This window comes from Cetorhinus maximus, chromosome 12 (assembly GCF_964194155.1).
Source record: "Cetorhinus maximus chromosome 12, sCetMax3.hap1.1, whole genome shotgun sequence".
NCBI classification, from domain to species: domain Eukaryota; kingdom Metazoa; phylum Chordata; class Chondrichthyes; order Lamniformes; family Cetorhinidae; genus Cetorhinus; species Cetorhinus maximus.
The window spans coordinates 13,424,381-13,437,393 of record NC_135890.1 but is presented as its reverse complement, the minus strand read 5'-3'; the positions used below and the strand labels follow the sequence as shown (position 1 = coordinate 13,437,393).

Here is a 13,013-nt window from a genome sequence, read left to right as displayed (position 1 = left end):
CCCCCTCCCACGGCACCTTCCTATGCAATCGCAGGAGGTGCAACACCTGTCCCTTTAATTACCCCCTCCTCACCATCCAAGGGCCCAAACACTCCTTTCAGGTGAAGCAGCACTTCATTCGCACCTCCTTCAATTTGGTCCACTACATTCGCTGCTCCCAATGTGGTCTCCTCTACACTGGAGACGCCAAATGCAGGCTGGGTGACTGCTTTACTGAACACCTTCGGTCTGTCCGCAAGCACGACCCAGGCCTTCCTGTTGCTTGCCATTTCAACACCCCATCCTGCTCTCATGCCCACATCCTTGGTTTGCTGCAATGCTCCAATGAAGCTTAACGCAAACTGGAAGAACAGCACCTCATCTTCCTACTAGGCGCTTTACAGCCTTCTGGATTTAACATAGAGTTCAATAACTTCAGACCATGAACTCTTTCCTCCATCCCCACCTCTTTTTGCTATATTCATTTTTATTTTTTTAATTTTAATTTACTTATTTATTTTTTCCCACTTATTTTCATTATTTTAAAAATTTATTTCCATTTTTATTCATTATTTTATCCCCAGCTTTTAGCCTTTTCAATCTTTTTTTCCCACCACCATCCCCTTCCCCCACCCGAACTCCACTAGAGCCACCTGTCACTTTCCAGAGTGCTTACCCTGGTCCTGCCATTATCACATTCTGCTTTCCACTCAATGTTACCATTAGCACCTCCTTTAGCCAATACCACAACTATTAACAACCTTTGACCTTTTGTTTATGACATCTTTCACAATCTCTCCTTTGCCTCCACCTATCACTGGCCTTCTATCCAGCTTCACCTGTTCCACTTCCCTTAAACAGTATATATTTCACCACATTTTTACTTCCCTTTAGCTCTGAAGAGTCATACGGACTCGAAACGTTAACTCTGTTTTTCTCTCCACAGATGCTGTCAGGCCTGCTGAATATTTCCAGCATTTGTTTTTGTTTGATTTCCAGCATCCACAGTATTTTGCCTTTAACCAAAATGATAACACTGTTAAGGATTTACTGATCTCCCAGTCTTGAATTATTTTGACCAAGCATTGAAGTACAAAATTTACTTTTCACGGTTTTTTTTATTAAGAAAAGAAACTGAACAAAATACAGTCTTTTTTCCATATGTACATTACATACAACATAATTCTACAGTTGCGTTTGTTCACTGGGTCTACACATTCAGTTATTCACAACAAGGTAGTGCATAAATTGTATACATTTCAGCAAATAAAGGTTGGGATCTTCATACTTTCAAATAAAAATGGAAAACACACACCATTCCGATTACCTCACAGGTTAAATCTGCCTGGTTGAACCTTACGGCAAACCCACAGGTTTGCTTGTAACATATATTCTGTTACAGAGGTTCATGAAGAATCACTGAAAGACTGAAGGGAAAACACATTCCCTGGACCCATATTCACAAATAGCCCAAAGTATAACAGGAATCTGTACATGTTGTATTGCATAAAATGTTTGAATACAGGCCCCTGTAAACTAACCAGAATCATAGACGCACAGACATGAATAACTGAAGCACCAAACTGGGTTCAAAACCCAATATTAACATTTGAAAGCCTCTTCAAAACTGCACACACTGCAAAGTCCTTTGGCCAATCATTTTCCAACAGTGGTCTTCTGGTTGACTACATAACCATACTTAATTCAAGCCATAATTAGTCATCATATAGTGAGGGGTGTATTAGCAAGTGTTGTTAATAGGTCTACATTTTAGGGATCATAAACATAAGACAAGCCTCAGGTTATTTGTTACTTTGATTGTATGATTAGTTGGATACAAACAGCAAAATTACTGCAACTTATTCAATGCAACAGATTCAAACAGGAAAAGGAAGTCCCATATTACCTTAATGACCTTCGGGCATTCCCAGATGGAAGATGTAGCTGCATAGCTCACTAAACTAATACATTTGTATCCTTCGTTAGCAATAGTCAGGTAGACGAAGGCAATTCGACACTGATTGAAAGCCTCCTCTGATTGGAATGCGGAGAAATATTAATGCAAGATTAAAACACCTTCCTTAAATATTTTTTGATTTCCAATCACTTTGATACTCTTCTCTATCCTAACTTGGGTGGACCCAGTAGAAAATGTAGAGCTGCAATCACCAAGTTCACATTAAAAAATGGCTTAAAAATAAGAGTTACAAAAGGCATTTAATTGCCCCTCTAACAGTTGACCATTGACTTCTGGAACCAGTATCTACCGCAGCAATATCTGTTCACTACCTAACAAGATCACAAATATACAGACTGCAGTACATTTCACACAGTCTGAATTGTACCTCTGTTGACTGGATTCGCAGGGAGGGGACGGAGAGAGAAATTCTACCTTCAGGATACTTTAAATTGATGGACACTCACTGGCCATCAACCTATACTTGTAGTTATTACAGATAGACCGATATTTTAATGGTGAACAGCTGAACACATCATCATGCACTGGATATTAACTCTTGTTGAATCCTGTCCACAAACTCTAGTCAGCCATTTCATTTTTAATTCTTCAGAGAAAAAGGACATGTTCAATGAAGGCAGTTGCCATCTCAAACAAATTGAGTTCAGCAAGCACCTGTATAAATGTCATTTTAAAAACATTTATATTCAAGCTTACTGATTATTGGTAAATGAGTGTCAGCCCTACTCTATCAAAGTTAAGGAAAAAGGTGAAACTTGTAACTTTATATAAAAGCTACATGTGCACTAGAAAACAACAGATAAATGGTGGAAATGTAGGTTATTTTACCAAGTCTGAGCAAAGGCAAATTTCCAGAAAGTACATTTAGTTGAACATTTTACTAATGTAACTAATCTGCTTAATCAGGCTATAGGATATAAAGCAAACACTAACACATTAAAAAAAGTAATGTATGCATATTGTTATGGGAAAGGAACCTGCTGTATTTAGGTGAAAGGGGTGAAAAATTTAAACTCTTCAATGGGGCATTTTTCCTTTTGCCTGATCACTGAGCATTTACATTCCGTGTGTCGTATATATCCCAACTATACAGAGTTCAATAACAAAGATGATGGAAATACACGTTCAAGAGAAAAACCTGGTTAATGTCTAGATAAAGATCCTTCATCAGAATGTGCAAGCAAGTGATGCAGGGTGTGTACACAAAACAGTAACCAATGCATTTGGGTTTTTTTTTGTTACCAATCTCCAGCATTCTCAGGTTATTTTCTTTTATCTGTACACTTGATTTATCTCTGCCCTTGTAAGCTTTGTTAATATAAAAGGAGAAGCTAATTTGGCCAGCAACACTGTTGAATGGGAACCCACCCCTGGTTCAGAGGAAAGGCTGTACATTTTAACGTGGAACAATGGAACTAATCTAGTATCACATTCTGCTTCCTAAATCATTCTTTTTAATATTTTCACAAACTGTTGCACTCAAGGCATTAGCAGCACTGGACATTTCCCTATTTCAGGTACCATGAAGTCAGCTACAGCACAGACCATTACCCTTAAAGCTCCCTCTGCTCTACCTCAATGTTTGTTACCTTAACTTCAGAAATCATTCAACTGCAGTGTGACCTTTCCCATGTTCGTTAGCCTTGCGGCTATGACTGAGATTGCCAATTCAGGGGCAACTTTGTGTTATCAAAAAAACATTCAGTAAAAATTGCTGTGACAATTCCATCACTCTGGGCTTTGCATTCAGATCCAAGAGGTACTAGCCCACTGTGCCATCCACTGACAGTCTTTTAAACTGCAACATCAACAAACACCACGTTCAGAAGTACAAATGTTTTAGGTAATCCCAACTTTACCAACAGTGCCCACTAAACACACATTTCAGTAATGTTGCAAAAGAAAGAAAGAGAGGGGAATACTTGGTCTATTCAATGGGATTTGGACCACTGATACAAGTCCAAAGTCTTATGTTTCACTTTGTCCTGCCCAGAGATGCAGATAGGAGGTTACAGATAAGCAATATTTTTATTAATTTGTTTTTCCCTACCTAAGCATATTGGAATATTTTTTGGGCTTTGATCAATGTCTCCTCCCATAGAATACCATTGAATCTATTTCGAAAATGTAAACAGAAAATGATAATACATCAATTCTTAAAGCACTGAAAACATACTGAAATGTAGTGTCTTATCCAAATTGGATCCAAAAGGTATTGTAAACACCAACTTACTTTGAAGGAAGGAATAGACCAGTTTGTGGATTTTTAAATAGGATATCCATTCTCTTGCTCCACCATTGAGTGTTCACCCAATTCAGCAACTCATCTGCAATTCATTTAATGCCACTTCCATACTGTTATTTTTTTTTAAAAGGGTCACAGAGCCACCTTTGTGATTACTAGGAGATATAAACCTAATCCAATCTGTTCAAATTACACTCCTGTTTCAAACTTGGCTTTTAACAAGAATCTTTTCTTTTGAGGATCCCTCAAACTAAGAGCTACAGTTGGGAATTGAAACTTGAAACTTCTCCTTCCACAGCCTTTTAACACAGCACGCTTTTCACTCCTGATTATCTGTAGTTTTTTTTTGTTTAACATCCAATCTGTTTCATACATTTTCATTCTTCTTTTCCCTGCTTTTTTTTTAAACCAAATGGTCAAACTAGGTTTGTTCCAATATGTTGGATAAGCACAATTGAAAATGAAGACAGCCACCAGGTTACCTTCCAAAATCCCAATTCCACCAGCTTCCCATTCAGCTGCTTCTTAAAGCAGGCTAATAAACTGGTCAAGCATCCAACCTGTCCTCTGCCCAACCATGCCCTTTACATACATGGGCCACTCAGCTCCTTGAGCCCGTTTAACCATTTAATTAGATCAAAGCTGATCTGGCACATCAACTTTACAATACTGAGCACCATTGTCCCCTCTAGGTTATTGCACCTCAGGTATACCAGGTCTGTACTTAAATTTCAAGTTTCACTGAGTGGGGCTTAAGAGATGGACTAACTGTTAAAAACAGATGAAATTCAAACCAGAATCTGGCAACTATTTTGCAAGCAAAGTAAAGCTGCCCTGGATGTTCAGTTTTCACTTTCTAAATCTAGACTGTTCAAGCAAAAGCCAATTATTTCAGCTTCATGTTCCCATATTTAAGCATTTCAGCTAAGCCGATTTAAACAACACTTTTTCTCTCCTCCCATCCAAAGGTATGCAAAGTGGTCTCAAAGATATTTAGGAAAACGATCAAAAAGCTCTCAGGAAGCAACATTAGTAATGGGTCCAAGGACAGTTCCACCTTTTACATGGTCAACATTAAGCACAAAATCAGTTCAAAGCAGTCCTTCACAGTATTCCTCCACATACTGAAACACACCCATCACACAGCTGTAAACTATCCTGAACTTTCCCACTTCTGGGAGAGGTCTTCGAGAGCTGCCTATATAGTACCAATTAGTGACAAATTCTGGACACTGTTATTCAATGAACCCCGAAACCAAGACTAACCAATTCCACTTGAAGAATGTGTTTCATCGAGTTATCTTTGCAGTCCAGTAAGGTAAAGGATAATGTTCCAACAGACTTTTAACAAATTTAAGACTTAAAAACACATTTAAAATGAAGAGTAACAGGCTATCTCCTTCCTTTAAATAACTAGCTAACTGGTTAAAGAAAGCCAAAACACTTAAACAGTACTTTATCAGGTCATCTCAAAGTGCTTTACAATGAATTACTTTTTGAAGCAGTTACTGTTACACAAATCACGCTACACAAATATAGGTACGTGTGCAATTTATAATGGGGTATCTCACCATGTCAAATCACTTGTCCTAGGTATTAGCAAGATCCCATAACCCAATCTTGAGACACTGGCTTTTATATACCTAAACAGGTGCAAAACCACTTTTTTATATACCTAAACCAGATGCAAACATCTGATGGCTTATGAACATAATAAAAATTCCATTGCATTGCTTCAATTTTAAATGTTGAGAACAATTTATTATGAAGCTGTAAATCTAGGCAGGTCTCATCCAACAAAGAAAGAAAATTCCAGCCATAAAGTACATGGAGCCAGTAATTGAGAGTTTGAGCTGAGCCAGGCCAAAGTAATTTAATATGCCAAAATTTGACCTATGCATTTGTATTTTTCTTCTAATTATAAAATAATGAAAATAAAACTGAATGAATCAGCCAGGTTTGTTTTACACTCAAGGTTGACAATTATTTCTTATTTTATTTTAGCTGGTTAATTAAAACATCAACTAGACAAAATTAGCCAGCGAGAGTAAATTGCATTTCTAAGAGATAAAAACATCTGCAAAGCTGCCTGGCTTAAATACACTCCAGTTAAACAGGAGTAAGGTCAACATGTTAGGTCTTACCATGCAACTATTTGGGTAGTAAGTCAAAGAGCTATCTGAGCTATCATACAGAGCAGTAATTGGCATGAAACACCTGCCATATTAATCATCCATATTTTCCAATAAATTGCTACATGAACCTTAGTGCCAAACTGCACCAGATTACGGTCAGTTTTCTGTGCTTTACAAGTAGCAGTTAGTGGTACTTCAGAATAATAGCAGTTCAAAAGAAATTGTTGGAAATCTAATGCAAAAATAGCAGATCAGCATGTGCAAGACAGACAGATTAATGTTTTCGGTTGTAACTCCATCAGACAGTTTAATCAATCTTTACTTTTTCAGATATTGATCACCTGGTTCTGCACTCTCTAAGCATTTTATTTTACTTAACAAAACTTAAGTTCAGAAGGGACAGTTGATATCCATCCAACCATGGGCATTACCAACCATTTCAATTTAGCAGTGAAGCACTCTGTGATGCCCCAAGGTTGCAAAAGGCATTTCATAAATGCAAACTTTTACTATTTTTCTTCCCTTCCAATGAGAAGCCACCACTATTATACAGGATGCTTTAACCTTTCTTTGGTTAACACCAGTGATTTTGTTCTGATCATTAAGGCATGCCAGTATTTGCTATGACACTTTCAACACCATCACCGCCAACCCTCTCAATTCTGTAAATACAAAATAACTATGCTAGATCCCATTAACATGAGCATTAGCCGACAAGGACAAAGGGGACTACTGAAACACACTTTGAAGTACAACACTGCTCCATATATTAAACAGCAGAACAGTGTATATTAAACATTTGGACTGAGCTTTTGTTGGGTCCAATTATTGACTACACCACGATCTGTAGGTATATTTTTAAATCATGGAATCTGGTGCAAAGGTGCACGCTGACAAAAAGTTACAAATTCTGGAGTATCAGCAATGTTTTGCAATTTTGCATAGTAATTATTGGTGTTATTATACTGTTTTAAATAGGGCAAACTAAATAAAGTGAACATTTTTCTCAAGTCTGTATTTCCAACTGTCCTGCACTCTATTTAGCCTTTGGTCAAGGCCATCAGGTCAGGTTAGTCATCAATCAACGTGACCTCAATGCAAAACTACCAGGAACGATATGCTTTGGTTAAGACTGAAAATGAATGCTTCCTTTTGACAGCAGAGGTTACAAGTCTGAATTGTATAGAACTTCTCTTTATATAATTCTTACCAGTACTGGTCAAGACAGGGGTTGCAGCGGTGGGGGACAAGGGGGATGTGGTTTACTAGTGGTGGATGGAGTATCTGTATTGCAAAGGATTCATTGAATACCTTTGATTACTTGTACAGCAAACAGTCCATTTTACAAGTTGGGATGTGGCAATGTTTGAGCAACATGCTTGCCCAGCATAAATTTTGCCTTGTACCGTCAACGCATCACACATACAGCTGGAAGATGTTCCTTTATTTCTATTCTTCAACACTCCTGCCTCTTCTCCAAAAAAAGATAATCTTACAGCAAGCATCTGTACAGTTATGAGACTGTGGAATTTTTCAAAACAAAAGCAGATTTAATACCTGAAGGGCCATCTCTAAATAAACAAGGGCACCCATCAGCAGCAATGCTAACAAAATCCTGACTCACCAAGTTTCCCAGCTACAGAAGGAAATCAATTTCCACAGTATGGCAAGATGTTCTGCAGAGGCATGAATGCAGCAATAGTGAGAAAAATATTCATTCAACTCTATGTTTTCGAATAAAAGATGCTGCTTTTAGGGCTTAATAAAGTATGATGGTGTCATTTGTGTAAAAAAAAGGAAAATGATCTTCTATGGAGAAAAAAAGAAAAAAAAACCTTTGCCTCTAGTAGTCGAACACAAAAGCAGCATAATGGGGACAATCCAATCAGTGAGGTAAAGTACCGTAATCACATGCATTTCTAAGACAAGTGAAAGCCTTTAAGTTAGTCACAGCTAACTACCAATGGCTGTTTAAAACCTTTGCTGTGACCATCCTTCATGTAAGATCATTGTATGAGGAATTTAAATCAAAGGGTGCCAATGGATTAAAAATACATAGATAGTAACTGTACAAAGCAGTACAATTTAGAAACTTGCATCACCAAAAATCTTCCACAATTTCCTTAACAGCAATTACAATAATCTGTTCCAATTCTTAAAGATGTGAAAGAATCAAAATAGTTCATCTGAGAAAATTAAAAATTAAAATACTGTAACAAGGTCTCAATTTCCTAGACACAGTTTCAAACATGTATTTTCAATCGGCACACTTAACCATATTTCACTCTCTTTGGCAGCTAAGCTGGATTTTTTTTTTAAAAAAAGCACAACATACTTTAAGGCATCACCTTTACATGTTCCAAGAAATGACTTTACAACTGATGACTAAACTTCACTCAACATGCCTGACATCATTGAGGAAGGATGATGAAAAAGAATACAAGATGCAAGAAATTATTAAAGTCTAGGCTCCTGTTATTGATGGAAGCCAAGAGTCAATTGCAGAAAGCATCCTAAACTAGAACCTCCACAGTTTGGAGGCAACCATCTTAAGAACACAGAATCAACAGCTGTTCACATATTACACACATTTTATCAATACATCTATTTACTTAACAAATTAGGTCAGGGGACTTTGTAATAGTTTTAGAGGGGATATTGACCATTTTGTTTCAATTTAAATAAAAATGGATAATATGGATGTCATGCATCCTGAACTGCAGCAGGAAATGTCACGGAATTTCCGCCATAAAGCAGGCCTTTTCATACACACTCTGATTCATTACGAAACTGCAAACCCAAAGCGGATCTTTGCCATCCATTTTTCTGCAGCCAAAATTGCATTCAAGAGGTGAAATCAGCAATTACAAAAAGTGAGAACAGTCTTGCTCCAAAAACAAAACTAGCACACTGCACTTTCCAGGTGAATATACATAAAAAGTGGGCTTTGGAAGCTGCCCATCCGTGCATCAGGCTCTGGGCCAGCTGTGATAGAAAGGCAAATTGCTGATAACTACAATTTTTGAAAGCATTTGTTTTGTTGCAATAATCTTGTCCCAAGCGGAAAAGACCATGCTGGATCTTTCATACCTTTAAAACAGCCAGCTCAACAGCAAATATTTTGAAAGCTGGATTTTCTTTTGGCCATGCAATCAAAAAAAAAAGGGGGAGGGGGGGGGGGGGGATATGTGCAAATTAAAGTTTGTCCCATTTACAATAGGACTGCACCTGAAGCACAAGTAGTAAATTAACAGTAAAATGGATCGAATCTAAAGTAAAAACGCATCCCAATAAAGGCAGCAAATCTACTCTGCTGACTGAGAATTCCAATGTCAGCCACCCCACAGGGCATTGCGTAACACTGAGTCATTTTACATTGTGCACAGCACTTGAATTCAATGTCAAAAGTATAGCTGCAGCTTTTTAAAGCAGTTATTAATATTGCTGTAGAGGCCAAAGGGAATGGGAACAGCACATAAAACACCATAATGTGACTTCAAGGGTGTGGATTATTGGATTGATAAATGGACAAAAGTGGACTGAAATACGGCTGATAAAGTATCACTGCAGCATTATTTCAGGAAGCAGCCGAGACATTAAGAACGTCAACCGCGTGTTTATATCAACACACCGACGGCAGGATTTATTATTAAATCTCAAAACAGTTTTAAATATTTACCAATGCAGCAAAGGACTAAACACACAATGGGAAGCAAACCCATATTCACAAAGCTGTCATCTGTTCCAACCCAGTTCTATAGCCTGCATGAAAACAGAACTGAAATTGGGCACTCAAATCAAAACTAGATGAAAGGTGATGCATTACAAAAACCATCTTTGCCAGCCAAAAATCATTAGCCGATCTAGCCCGTACAAAACAGGAGATCAGATTTGTGATTCATTTTCTCTTCAGTCAGAATCCATCAACTGCTGTCCAGCTACAGTGCGATGAGGTCAACCAGGTTGCCTTTTGGAGGCGTCATACTGTCAGGAAAGAAGTTTACCAATGTATCAAACAGCAGAGTCCTCTGGGCATAAGTCTGGTCAACATCTGAAAAACCTGTTGAGAAAAGAGACAGATGAACAAAAAGTGAGTGATTTCATTCTGAGATGCTCACAGAGCAAGAGATAATGGCATCCTGAGAGAGGCATTCAACCAGTTAAGATAGAATTTGGGCCATGGAAAAGTGTGGATCCAACAAAACTGCACCATCGCACACAATTAAATATCAGCCCTGCTTTTAATAAGGTTCATTACTGCCATTCACAGATGTTATTGCTGCTTCTTGTGTATCAATTATGGGCTCCAACCTACTGGAGAACATTATTAGTTTTAAAACTGTAAAAGAAGCAACATTATAGATTTTATCCATTTCTAATGAGCTAAGCTTCAAATACTACACAATGGACTCCAATTCAGCTAAAAGGAAGCCATGTTCAACACCCTTTCTATAAATCGCTGGATAACACTACAGAAGACGACATTTGCCAAACATTCTTGGTCTATACTTTAGGTAAATTGCTTCAGGCCCCAAAGTCAATGCAAGAGATCAAACGGATGGCACTCTGAGTGACTGGTGCCACATTCCCCTCCTGTCCCTTGTGGAGGAAAGCTGCCTCTTCAGTGAGCCTGCTCTGTGAGGCAACCCATTCCAACATATTTTGCCTGCCACCTGTATTCAAAAATTATAATTTTATTATCTGGGAATAGTGTAATCGTTCAAATTCTATAGCTGAAAAATTTAAAATGTGATCAACACGAAAAGGAAAAAAAAAATTGGCCATAAGAAGCTCAAGAGACATGTAGTGTAATAAATAATTAAGACCTGTTTACCCAAGCCCATGACAACTCTCTCACTGGATTTACTTTTGCATTATGGCGTTAACTGGAATAAGAGAAAATATTGGAAACGCTCAGGTCAGCTAGCATCTGTGGAGGGCGGACTGTAGTTTCAGCTTGATGATCTTCTCCCAGCACCCTGGAACTTATTAACCACACACAGGCTTTCAGATAATATAATTAGGTTTAAACTTGGACAGCTATTTATCCAGTAGACATGGAATACATAGAATTTTATTGCACAAAACAGGCCATTTGGCTTAACAGATTTGTGCTGACAGTTATGTTCCACGCAAGCTTCTTCCCACATTACTTCATCCCACTCGATCTCACATTCTTTCATTACTTTCTGCCTCATGTGCATATCTAGCTTCACCATAAAAGCATCTGTTATTTACCTCAACCACTCCACATGGTAACCAAGTTCCACCATTCTCATCACTCATATCAATATTAGATATATAAACATTTTATGAACACTTACCTAATGGGATGAAATCTGAACTTGATTTGAAGAGTGCCTGAGCCAGTAACTGAAACTTAAGAATAAAGGAAACACAGTTACAAATGCAAAGTAAAGCAACTGGAATTAATTGCAGTTGTGAAAATGCACAACAAACGCATAATAAATGGTAAAGCAGAATACTGTGGATGCTGGAAATCTGAAACAAAACCAGAAAATGCTGAAAATACTCAACAGGTCAGGCAGCTTCTGCGGAGAGAGAGAGAAACAGCATTAACGTTTCAGGTCAATGACCTTTCATTAGAACTGGGAAATGTTGGGGATGCTTTGAGCAAAGGGTGGGTGAGACAAGGATAAAAGGAAGGTCTGTGATATGGTGGAAGACAGGAGAGATTAAATGACAGAAAAATTAGTCTTATAGAACCAAAGGGAATGGCAATGGGTAAGAAAATAAATAAAGATATGCTCAGAGCAGGTGTGCTGTTTACTGAGCACAAAAATAAGAGAAAAACCAAAATATGCAAAGAAAAGGAAACAAAATGGGAGGACAGGATTTACTGGTTGAAATTGTTGAACTCAATCTCAAGTCTAGACGGCTGTAAAGTACCTAATCGAAAGATGAAGTGCTGTTCCTCCAGCTCAAAACCTATTACATCTCTAACTTTTTTTTAGTTCTAACAAAAAGTCATCGACCCGAGACGTAAACAGTTTCTCTCTCCACAGATGTGGCCTGATCTGAGTATTTCCAGAATTTCCTCATTTGATTTCATAATAAATGGTATTCTATTAGGTTTATCAGCTGATATCCAGCTCTGTAACAATGCTCAGTCACAGCTTCATAACCTGTTTCTTAATAGGGGCAGGTACAAAACAGATCTTTTTAAAGGCATTATGAACGCAATGATAAAGGAAGTACATGCATCAGTAGATCAGAGTAAATGGAAGGCTGACCCAAGAAATGCACAGCAACATAAAATCCCAGCAGTGAATATATGAAAGCTCCCAGTCTATACAAGGTAGACTGGGAAAGGAGGCACCAAGCAATGACTGTATGCTTTAAGAGAGTCAAATGGAAGAAAGGAAATCTGTGGTGAGTCATCCCATATCAACACTGTACATCTAATAGTTGATTATAGAGCAGCATTGACAGAATCTTGACTGCAAGCTGCTCATCCATCCACCCTCCTCCAAAGGAATTGTGTAGGGGGTAGCAGAGGGGGTGAGAGAGCAAAACATCACACAGAAATGCAGGGTAATGATAGTCAATTCACTGCAAATTTACTCCAACAATCTGAACCCAGTGAATTCCAAAGCAAACATCTCCAAGTACGTCAGTCATTTAGGTGAGGTCCAACTTCAAACTTCTATTTTGC

At 38.0% G+C, this 13,013-nt stretch overlaps 1 protein-coding gene across 3 annotated transcripts in view; it reads right to left on the bottom strand.

Annotated features, from left to right (window-relative positions):
• Nucleotides 1-1,077: 1,077 nt before the first annotated feature.
• Nucleotides 1,078-13,013, bottom strand: part of mkln1 (muskelin 1, intracellular mediator containing kelch motifs) — a 153,336-nt gene continuing 141,400 nt past the window's right edge. For all 3 annotated transcript variants that reach the window (XM_078553040.1, XM_078553041.1, XM_078553044.1), the window contains 2 exons: nt 11,662-11,716; nt 1,078-10,397 (listed from right to left, as the gene is read on the bottom strand). In XM_078553040.1, coding sequence (XP_078409166.1) covers nt 10,276-10,397; nt 11,662-11,716 — 177 coding nt within the window. In that variant the 3' untranslated portion in view covers nt 1,078-10,275. The remainder of the gene's footprint in view (nt 10,398-11,661; nt 11,717-13,013) is intronic.